We start from the raw sequence: 11,405 nt of genomic DNA on the forward strand, positions 1-11,405 counted from the left end.
TTATAATTAAAAATAGTAATTTTTTTATTGATTCATAAAGTATAGGGTTATGTATGGAATAGCACATCGGGTCAATGGCCTCCACGGCTTTCTGGCACATCCGCAAACCATGGTCTTCATTGGTCTTCATTGTCCCTGCTCCTGGGCCATCATTGGTACTTGGTCATGCTTATCGAATGGAAGGGATTGAAATCAAAGGGCAACAGATATTAGAATCTGATTCAATAAACCAAGTAAAATTAGGCTTTTATTTTTTGTTGTTGTTGTTAATGCTCACGCAAAATTCCAATCTTGCGTGAATTTTGGGACACCCTGTACATCTTGTCCTGAAAGTCAATGTGACCAGCGTTTGAAAGTCCGATCGCACCCACCCACCCCCGGGACCCAGGGCCTCTCTGGCCAGGAGCCGCTCAAACCTCTCCTTTAAGTCGGCGTTTTCCTAACAGCGCTGCGGATGAGGGCGGCTTCTGTTCCTCTTAATTTCCATATTTTTGCAGCGACCTGGCTGAGGGGGTCATGTGTCTCTGAATTGGTGACAGATGTTGACAGGACTCTGTCCACGTATTTCCTAAGTGGCTGCATCGCACTGGCTGTGACGGCCCCGATCGGACAGCGTCGAGCTCCTCTAAACTGAGAAATCAGAAAAAGGGGTTTTGCGGAGCAGGAAGCCTGATCTAACTGGTTGTCTTTTAGGAGCAGTTGACATGGGGAATGTTCTAGTGTGGTGGTTCTCAACCTTCTGGCCCTTTCAATACAGTTCCTCATGTTGTGACCCAGCCATAAAATTATTTTCGTGGCTACTTCATAACTGTCATGTTGCTACTGTTATGAATCGTCATGTAAATATCTGATATGCAGGATGGTCTTAGGCGACCCCTGTGAAAGGGTCGCTCGACCGCCAAAGGGGTCGCGGACCCACAGGTTGAGAACCACTGTTCTAGTGAGAGTGACTTTGGTTTTGTAATCAACATCATTCTGATAGGCTGCAAGGGAACCTGTATCAGGAACTTTAGCTCCTCTTTGTTCAATTTCACTCTTCCCAGTTTCCCGGCCCCTGAACAGGATGAAATAAAAATGGACATTTACTGAGCCCCGACTCTAGATCGGGAGGCATTCTGCTGGGTCACCGTTTATGTTACGGCGACCTGTTACTCCTTATGAATTAAAGGGGGGGGTATTGCCTATGTCCCACGCGCCTGAAGACACATACTTGATCCGTGGCCGTCCTGGGCGGGTTTGTGTCTCCCGCAGACGCCGCCCACCTGATGTGGTTCGAAAGGCTCTACGTGCGGCTGCAGTGTTTTGAAAAGTACATCCTGTACCCAGCCATCATCCTCAACGCGCTCACCATCGATGCGTTCTCCATCAGCAACTACCGGCGGCTCGGGACCCAGTAAGTGGGCGATGGCTCATCTCCTCCCGGCGGGGCTCACGACCTTGGCGAGACCCAGTGAACTTTCTCTGGACGGGAGGTCGGCTTCGTGGGGTGTTCCCCACCTCGCAGAGTGCAGAGCTGGGCGGGTGGGCGTTTGCAGAGCAGCCAGGGTGCCGACGGAGGCGGAGCTGGAAGTGGTGTTGGGAATGACTGTCGTCGGGTTTGGGAATCATCCTGCAGCGTAGACAGTGAGCGCTCACGGGAAGGCGTGAGGCCGGGGCTCCCCGAGTCCCTGCCTCGTGTCACTTCATTCAGCAAGTGCACTGGCGTTCAGTGCTGGCGGGGTGTCACTGACGCGCCCCCGGGGCAGAAGCACCGACCGTGTGCAGTCGAGTCACTGGTTCCATTCATGCAGATTAACTCTGGGTTCACAGACGGAAATCCACCGGATCATGTGTGGATTTGTCCTTCTGCCCGAGGGGTTCTGGTCCAGTGAGCTGTTGGAGGAGGAGGCTGGGAAAGACATACTGTCCCAGATGTGCTCGGGAGTCACGTGGCTCAGACATTACGTGCCCAAGTCAACCCTGATGCCTGATCCCAGGCGGGCGGGCGGGGCCACTCCTGCTCTTCCTTTCAGGGGGGTGAGGATGGATCCGGAATATCTGCCAAAGGCCGAGCAGGCTAAGCCCCAAGGCCTCTGGGTCCTGGGATCCGAGCAGGTTCCTGGTCACGCGCGGCAGACACTGACATGCATGGCCCCGTCACCTCCTGCCCGCCTGCCTCCCGGTCCAGACCTGGCTCGGGGAGGCCAGGGCAAGAGGCCCTGTCATTGGTACTTAGGATCCCAGGCTTCGGTCGAGGGGTGACAGTGAGCCTCGCAGGGTAAGGAGGGCGGACGCTGGGACTGCGGAGGCCTGTCGCTGCCCTAGGCCTGCAGATAAGCTCCCGTCCTTCCGAAGGAGGGGGTGATCCAAGGCCTCGGGGGGCCATGGAGGCGTCTCGAGGGGCAGCCCCTGCTGGGGATCCCTTCGGGGCTGAGTGTAATCCCAGCTCCGCCCGCGAGCACTGAGACAGGGGACCCCAGTCCCCGAGACGCCGGTTCCTGCTCTGTCAGGGGAGGGTGGTCCCCGATTGACCAGGTGCAGAAGGTGCAGGGGATGCGAATTCTGTGAGCCCTGGACGCCGGCGCGGCTCACCGTCCTCCGTCTCCGCCCGCAGCTGGGACAGCTTCCTGCTGATCGTGGCGGGCATGAAGCTGCTGCGAGCCTCCTTCTGCCACCCCGGGCGCCAGTTCGCGCCCCTGGGCTTCGCCGTCCTCTTCTTCCACTTCGACTGCAGGGGCCTGTCCGAGAGCTTCCTGCTGGACTTCTTCCTCGTGTCCATCCTGTTCAGCAAGGCAAGTCCTCGGCCCTTCCCTTCACTCAGTCTCCAAGGTGCATTTCTTACCGGATGGCCTCTTCCTTGATTTTCTGACGCAGTTGGTAAGTCTTGCACTAAAGTTGAACCACATGGCCCGGCCGGAGTGGCTCAGCGGGTAGAGCGTCAGCCCGCGGACCAAAGGGTCCCGGCTTTGATTCCGGTCAAGGCACGTACCTCGGTTGCAGGCTCCTCCCCGGCCCGGGCCCTGGTTGGGCTCATGCAGGAGGCAACCAGTCGATGTGTCTTTCTCACATCAACGTTTCTCTCTGTCTCTCCTTCTCCCTTCTACTCTCACTAAAAATCAGTGGAAAAATATCCTCGGGTGAGGATTAACAACAAGAAAACAAAAACCAAAACAAAAATAGACAGAGAAGAAAAGGCTAAATAAAACCCAAAACAAGAATGGGGACCGTGTATCAAAGAGAAGTTGGATGTAAAGGATGAAGGAACTGGAAGGAAGGCAGAGCGCTGCATAAACCCTATTATTATCACATTGCACCCCAAGAACAAGGTAGCTCTCTCTCACCATCACCTGATTCTTCCCGTGGACGTCCACCCTAGCCTCCTTCAGGGGACCCACCCCTGACCCCGTGCACAGCCAGAAACGCTCACCAGTGCAGGATTCCATGTAACCCCTAACTCTTGGGGGTTTCCACGGGACCTGTGAGAGGTGTGCACTCCTGCCTCCTGGCGGTTGTAACATGCCCGTGTGCCCTGGTGGCTTCATTTGCATGCACGGATACGCTAACGAGCAGCTATGAGCTAGGACCCTGGCTGAGGCTTCCTGTCCCATTCCGTTGGGGTCTGAATCACCTGGCTGCATAAGGCCGGCTCATCAAGACCGAGGTTGTCGCACTTCCCTCATTAGCTCCCACTCATTTGCCTAAGTAGCTCTCTCCTGCTGGGCGCGCTCCTGCCCTCTGCAGCCCCCTTTCTCTTTTTCGTTACAATTTTCCAAAGTGCACTTCACGGGTGACAAACTGTCACCCTGGTGGCTCTCTCCTCTCTCGGTGTTTCCTGCCCTTCAGGTTTTATTTCCACTTTATTGCAGTAGGCTAATCAGGTTCCTACTGCTTGATACCTCTTGCCTGAAAAATTCTGCTGTGGTTTTGCATTTATTAGTAAATATGGTGTTTACTGCCATATAGCACTCACAGTCTTCATCAGGCTTAAGGAAAATGCTTTTATTACTGAGTTTCAAGGGGCTTTTTGTGAGTGAGTTGAATTTATTTTCCAATATTCTTCCTGCATTCATTGAGCATCATAAGGTTTTTCTTTTTTTACTTTTTTTACTTTCTTCATTTTTAAAATATACTGACATTTCTTCTAATGTTAAAACATTATGGGATGAACCAAACTTGATCATATTTTTGTACATTTATAGATTCATTGTGTAAACATTTTATTGAGGAATTTTGCATTTATATTAATAGGTGAGAACATGTGTATTATTCTTGTTTACTTTAATATGAAAGAATACTCTCCCAATGTGAACCGTGAAGTTTTTCTATGATGGACACTTGAAGGCTATGTATTTTCCTCTATAAACTGCTTTAGCTGAGTCCCACAGGTTAGGATTGGTACTACTGCTTTTCACTGTCATTCATTTTTAAATATTTTGTCATTCTGACTACCATTTACTCTCAGTTAGTTCAGGGTTGTGTTTGTTGTTATATCCAAATGCAGACTTTGTGGTTATTATGGCTATTGCTATTTTTCCCTCTTTTTACTATTAACTTCTAATTTAATTGCAAAGAGATTTGCATGGTATCATTTTTTTTAGCCTGGGTTAAGACTTCTTTTTTTAGTTTAGGAAGTTATATCTTGTAAATGTACATATGCTTGAAAATTATATAATTCTCATCGGTTAGCTGCAAGGTTCTAATATACGTATCTCTTAGCTAAAGCTTATCGATTCTGTTGGCAAGCTATTTTATGTGATTATTTATTAAATTATCATTTTCTGAGATGTATGTCTTAAACTCTCTCCCTATTATAATACATTTGTTCATCTTACCCTAATCTTGTCCATCTTTGTTTTTGATATCTTGCAATTATGTGTTCAAGTATATTCATTCCAGTTATTTTATCTTTCTGGTGACTCTTCCTTCTTCATTTTTATCATTATGTACTACTTTTTTTTATTTTTTAGAGTAAAAGTCTATTTTGTCTAATTTTTAAAAATATATTTTTTTATTAATTTCAGAGAGGAAGTGAGAGGGAGAGATAGAAACATTAGTGATGAGAGACAATCATTGATCGGCTGCCTCTTGCATGCCCCCACACTGGAGATCAAGCCAGCAACCCTGGCATGTGCCCTTGACCGGAATCGAACCTGGGACCCTTCAGTCCGCAGGCCGGCGCTCTATCCACTGAGCCAAACTGGCCAGGGCTGGTGTCTTTTTAAAAATTCTCTTACCTAAAACTTTCTGAGTTATTTTAATATTTCTTATAAAAGCACTTATAAAAGCCGGATTTTTCTTTTTAATCCAGATTGAGAATCTATATTGTAATAGGCAGGTTGTATCTGTCTACATTTACTGTGATCACTGATGCTTTTTATTGTATTTTTGTTGCATATTTGTGATTTTTCTTTGTTTCCCCCTCCCCCACTCCTTCTTCCTTATCTTGTATTAACCAGCATGGGCCTTCTTCGGTCCCCTTTTCCCTCTAGAGCTTTGGAAATGGAATATTGTGTATCTGGTCCCTTCGTGCCATGTCCACCCGTTCCTTCTTGCTCATTTTCCTACTCCCCACAGCACTACCTTTGCCTCAAAATGTCTGATAGTTTTCCCCAGTTCTTTTGTTCTGGCTTTAACCCCAGTTGAGCTCCTTAACCTGTTCCCCTGGGCCCCCCAAGGGTCTCCCCACCTTCCCTGCAGCGTCTGCCCTTTCTCGGCGGCTCTCACTTTGGCCGTGTCGGAGCGTGAGAGTGAGTCTCTGGTTCCTGGCTTTGCTTACGTGGAAATACCAGCCGCCGAGCTCAGCAAAACGTAATTGTGACGGATGCGGGCAATCACAGTGCCGCGCAGTGGGACCTGTTAGGGCTTTAGCTGGGCAGACGGGGCTGGCCCCGCGGCTGCCTGTCTGCCTGTGGCTGCTCGGCCTGACCTACTTCCAGGCCTTCTCAGAAGGCGGATGGAAACCTCGCAGGACATAGTCCTGCCCTGGAACCCAGCGGGAGGAACTTTCCATAACTTCCTGTTGAGGGTATTTGAGGGGTCAGACATCACATAAGGTCATCTTGTTTATGCTTGCAGTCTTCACCCTGGCATCCATCACAGGTTAATTATTGTTTTTTGAAATATACACTTATTTTTTTTTTAAATATATTTTATTGATTTTTTACAGAGAGGAAGGGAGAGAGATAGAGAGTTAGAAACATCGATGAGAGAGAAACATCGATCAGCTGCCTCCTGCACATCTCCCACTGGGGATGTGCCCGCAACCCAGGTACATGCCCTTGACCGGAATCGAACCTGAGACCTTTCGGTCCGCAGGCCGACGCTCTATCCACTGAGCCAAACCGGTTTCGGCGAAATATACACTTATTGATTTCAGAGAGGAAGGGAGAGAGAGAGAAACATCAATGATGAGAGAGAATCACGGATGAGCTGCCTCCTGCACGCCCCACACTGGGTACTGAGCCCGCAACCTGGGCATGTGCCCTTGACCGGAATCGAACCGTGATCTCCTGGTTCATAGGTCGACGCTCAACCACTGAGCCACACCGGCCGGGCTGTTCTAACCTATTCTTAGCAGGTGCCTTGATGTAGGACAAGGGGAGGTAAGAAGGAGAAGCCAGCAGTAGTCGCCCCGTCCCAGCCGGAACACCCGTGTGTGCTTGACCTTGACGCCCCTGCACCATGGTCGTCACCTCTGATGAATCTTTCCTCTGCTTTCAGCTCGGGGACCTGCTCCAGAAGTTACAGTTCGTCATGGCGTACGTGGCTCCTTGGCAGATGGCGTGGGGCTCGTCGTTCCACGTGTTTGCGCAGCTTTTTGCAGTCCCTCGTATCCTTTCCGCTGCTATTTTTACCCACATTTCCTGGATGTAAGCTTTTCTCTTTTTTTAATATATTTTTATTGATTTCAGACAGGAAGGGAGAGGGAGAGAGATAGAAACATCAACGGTGAGAGAGAATCATGGATTGGCTGCCTCCTGCACACCCCACACTGGGGATGAAGCCCCCAACCTGGGCATGTGCCCTGACCGGGAATCGAACCCTGACCTCCTGGTTCACAGGTCAACGCTCAACCCCTGAGCCACGCCAGCCGGGCAATCCATCTGATTTAATATTTCCTACATTTTTGTTTCCCAGGATGTGGTTCCGGGCTACTTGCACCGGGACCCCTGGGGGAGTTTGCTAAATAGACCCCTCAGCCTGGCACCTACGTTAATACCCCATCTCAGGGGTGCACCCTGGGATCCCCACCTTCGCAAGCCTCCCTGGCAAATCGTATCCCCCCGATGTGTGTGACCCAATCTAGGCCCTGGCAGCCCGTCGTTGGCTCGTGTTGAGGACGGCTTGGCTTCCTTTCACACGCACGTTTGTAAGGAGTCCCTGGGACCTGAACTCCGTGTGCAGAGATGGAATAGTACTTGGGGTCATCATTAAGTGATACCGTAGTCTAGATTTTTTTATTTTTAATTCTCGCCCGAGGATATTTTTTCCATTTTTGTTTCGTTTTGTTTTGTCTTCAGAGAGAGTGGAGGGAAGAGGAGTGGAGAAGAGAAACGTCGATGTGAGAGAGACACATCGATTGGTTGCTCCCGGTACGTGCCCTTGACGGAATGGAACTGAGTCCACAGGCCGATGCCCTAACCACTGATCAAACCAGCCAGGGCTATTCTAGATTTTTTTTTTTAATTTAAAATGCCCTCCTGCAGATTTATGTGTGAAAAAAACCTTTTCTAAGCAAACCACGAGCCGGCTCACAGTGCACATTGTTGTGTGTGTCTATTCTTAGACCGGCACTGAGATTTCTAAAGTTCCTCAAGGTTATTCGGCAGAACAAGCTACGGGGGGAAAGTGGCTAAAGTGTAAGCGTGTGCACGGCCCTTTCCTGGAACTGCAGTCGTTTTCGGCCAGTCTCCGTGCTTGGCTCCTAAAGCTCTCGCTCTGGTGACACCCCCGCTAGCCACGGTCACCTTCCCAGCCTCGATCGGCTGCCAGGGTGGAGCCCAGCGCCCTGCGAGCAGGATGTCATGGGATAGATGGTTCAGGAAACTGGACAGATAGGCCCTCCAGATGCAGCTCTCAGGCCCCTGCATGCCAGCCCTGGGTGCTGGAGTCATTTTGAAAAGTTCATTGTTGTATCCCTCTGTTAGGACCTGCGGGTCCATCCTGGCGCGGGGAGGGGGCTGGTTAGCTCCGTTGGGGAATTGAATTCGCTCTCGGGCCGGCAGGGCGCTGTTGGGTAAATTGCTTTTTCCAGTTCCGGCCTGTTTCCTCCCTCGGGAGCCTCTGTCAGTTTCCGAGCCGGTAAGCCCCAGGGAGAGACGAGACTGGTCGCCCCTGTAATACGTGTGGAGACCACGCAAGATCCTGGCCTGCGGATGAGTAGCCAGATGCAGCCGGACGATCTGTTAAGAGTGTATCTTAGGGTGGCTGCTTTCTACTCTTTTTGAGCTTCTACTGATTTTTTTTTTTAAGTATTAACGTTGATGCTGTCATTTTAAATGTACTGGGTCCAAGGCAGCTTTGAAAGGTGGTACCAGGGACCTGTTAGGTTGACCTCTTGGCTCTGTCGGTAGGACATAAAAAGGCTGCGTGTGGCCCGGCCGGCGTGGCTCAGTGGTTGAGCGTCGACCTGTGAACCAGGTCACAGTTCCATTCCCGGTCAGGGCACAGGCCCGGGTTGCAGACTCGATCCCCAGTGTGGGGTGTGCAGGCGGCAGCTGATCCATGATTCTCTCTCATCATTGATGTTTCTCTCTCTCCCTCTCCCTTCCTCTCTGAAATCAATAAAAATATATTAAAAAAAAAAAAGGAGGCTGCAGGTGCCCGCTGTCTCAGCCCCAGTTCCCTGTCACCCCTTAGCGACCACGGTCAAGTCTTACCTGCTTGCCCCGAGCGTGCGTGTCTCATTGGTCGTCCCTAAATGAAACCCCGCGGCCATCTTCCTTTCTGGGCGAGAAAATGGCTGGACTATAAATGGAACAGTGAAAAGACCACTTGCCTTAGCTCCCGGCTCCCAGACTCGGCCTTGCTCTTCTTCCAGACGTTGGCCACGTCCGTCTTCTCCACCCCGCTGAGCCCGTTCCTCGGGAGCGTCCTCTTCATCACGTCCTACGTCCGGCCAGTGAAGTTCTGGGAGAAGAACTACAAGTAAGACCCTGACGCTGCTGCGGGCTCGCTTCCTGCGCTTGGCGCTTCCTGGGGCCTCCTCTCCGCGCGGGCCCAGGCTCCTTGCTTTGCTCTGCTGGGGGGAGGGGGACGCGGCGGGGAGCAGGTGTCTCATGGGGGCCCCCAGTTCAGGGGCTCAGCCCAGGGGCTTCAGGCTCCTGACAGAACACAGCTTGCTGGAGCCGGCCCCGGTTCCCGGCCCAGAGTTCCCAGCCCAGGTCCCAGCTGTCACCATCGCCCTCCTGGGAAGGGTGAGGTCCCTGGCGATGGGCTTTGTTAAGGGCCACAGCCCTCGATGAGAAAACAGCGCGTGTATTACCGGCTTCCTGTTTGGAGATGTGGGTGGTATTGATGGATGACTGTATACTATTGCGTTTATGATTTTACAATCGGGCCTCAGGGCCACGTGTTCACGAGTCAAACAGTGCAGTCAGATAGCAGCCCCGAACCCTGTCCCCCCTGCGGTCCGGGAGGAGACAGCAAGCCCACTCGCTCTCTGGGCAGCAGCATGGACGCTCACGCCGTGGGGCAGTCGGGCAGAAACGCAGTCGCTGAGCTAGTTGGCACCTGTGAGTGGGGGGCCCCACATGTGCAGGGAAAGCGCTGAGAAGAGCTCAGACACCCCGGCCCTTCTCAGGGGTGTATGTGGGGGTCGGGGGGGGGCAGGGCCCTGGGCGCGCAGGCAGCTTAGCCGATGACCGCTCAGATCTCAGCACCTGCATCCCGCCGCCTCCTGGGGAGACAGCTTTCCCGTTAGCGCTGCGTTAGGTGTTGGAATTCCCCACGGAGTTTGGTAAATGACTTCCGTTGAGCTCAGTCCCACTTTAAAAATTGTTGATTCCGCTGCTGAAAATTCCATTTGTCCTAGGTCTTAAGGTGAAATTAAAATTCCATCTTGGGACTCCCTGTGTCGGCGTGGGATCTGGGCCTTCATTAGAGGGAGTTTGTTGTTTGCTTTGTTCCCTGCCCCCCGGGCTCTCTCATCTCCAAGGCTGATCTGAGGGTATTTCAAAGGCGACGTGAAGCGGGAATAGGACAGCGAGTTGGGGTTGGCGGCTGTCTGAGCAGAGGGGCTCGGGGACATGGGAAACTCAAGGCCTGCTGGCATTTTAGGGGCATCGGTGGGGTGGCACCGTCTGCACAGGCAGTTATTGGGGAGACGGTTGTTGGCGGGTCACCCCTCTGGGGTGAGTCTGTCCCTCACCTCATGGCTCTGAGAAGCAAGAGGCTGCCAAGGACTGGCCGGCTTATGGAAGCTGTGACTGCAGTGAGCGCTCATAACTGAAGAGGTTTAAACTGGTCCTGGCGGCCACTTGTTACCATGGCTACCGCCAATCCGTCTTCTCCTAAACTGGTGAGAGCTGTTTTGTGGTCCAACCCAAGAAAAGGCCTGTAAGGACATCCCCCCAACTCTTTTTATTTTTTAAATATATTTTTATGGATTTCAGAGAAGAAGGGAGAGGGAGAGATAGAAACATCAATGAGAGAGAGAATCATGGATCGGCTGCCTCCTGCACGCCCCCCACTGGGGATCGAGCCTGCAACCCGGGCAAGTGCTCTGACCGGGAATCGAACCGTGGCCTCCTGGTTTGTAGGTCGACACTCAACCACTGAGCCACACTGGCTGGGCTGCCCCCTAACTCTTGAAAGCAAGTGGCAGAGACGTTGAGCACTCGCCATGATCTCTGGAATCGTGGCAAAGAAAGGCGCTACGGGTGCACCGAGTTCTGAGACGGACACTCCGGTGGCAGTCCAGTGCCGGCTTCTGTTGGTTGGATCGGGCGCTCCACGCTGAGCAGGCACAAGGCGGGGCTCCCTAACCCTGAGAACTCCTCATCTCTTCCCTCCGCGTGTTTCCTGTACGTTTCCCTCCCTCTGTTCCCTGGGACCCCTCGCTGTGGCCTTGTCAAACTGGAGCCATCATCCTCACCTCCCGTGCGTTCCCCACCCGCACGGCCACGTCTGCAAACCAGCTCTCTGGCCTGCGGAGGTCTCACCGTGACTTCTCCCTGTTCTGTGGCCCCTACAGCACCAGGCGCGTGGATAACTCCAACACCAGGCTGGCCGCCCAGATGGAGAGGGACCCAGGTGAGATGTTTGTTCCCTTCCTTCTCTTCCATTCAAACGATGTCCTTTGTCCTGTGGGTGGAGCCCTTCGATCCAACCAGGGGATGAAGTACTTGCTCTTTGAAATGACCGCGGAGACCACGCGCGTCTTGGTCAATACGCCGACGTAAAGATAAAGCTGAGCAGACAGGCGG

At 52.1% G+C, this 11,405-nt stretch overlaps 1 protein-coding gene across 1 annotated transcript in view; it reads left to right on the forward strand.

The window, feature by feature from the left end:
• Positions 1 to 11,405, forward strand: part of PCNX2 (pecanex homolog 2) — a 55,229-nt gene that overhangs the window by 27,565 nt on the left and 16,259 nt on the right. Inside the window, exons 19-23 of the mRNA XM_023745755.1 lie at positions 1,252 to 1,393; positions 2,594 to 2,771; positions 6,700 to 6,808; positions 8,997 to 9,126; positions 11,174 to 11,232. Of these exons, the coding sequence (XP_023601523.1) occupies positions 1,252 to 1,393; positions 2,594 to 2,771; positions 6,700 to 6,808; positions 8,997 to 9,126; positions 11,174 to 11,232 (618 nt within the window). The remainder of the gene's footprint in view (positions 1 to 1,251; positions 1,394 to 2,593; positions 2,772 to 6,699; positions 6,809 to 8,996; positions 9,127 to 11,173; positions 11,233 to 11,405) is intronic.

This window comes from Myotis lucifugus, unplaced genomic scaffold (genome assembly GCF_000147115.1).
Source record: "Myotis lucifugus unplaced genomic scaffold, Myoluc2.0 scaffold_578, whole genome shotgun sequence".
In the NCBI taxonomy this organism is placed as follows: domain Eukaryota; kingdom Metazoa; phylum Chordata; class Mammalia; order Chiroptera; family Vespertilionidae; genus Myotis; species Myotis lucifugus.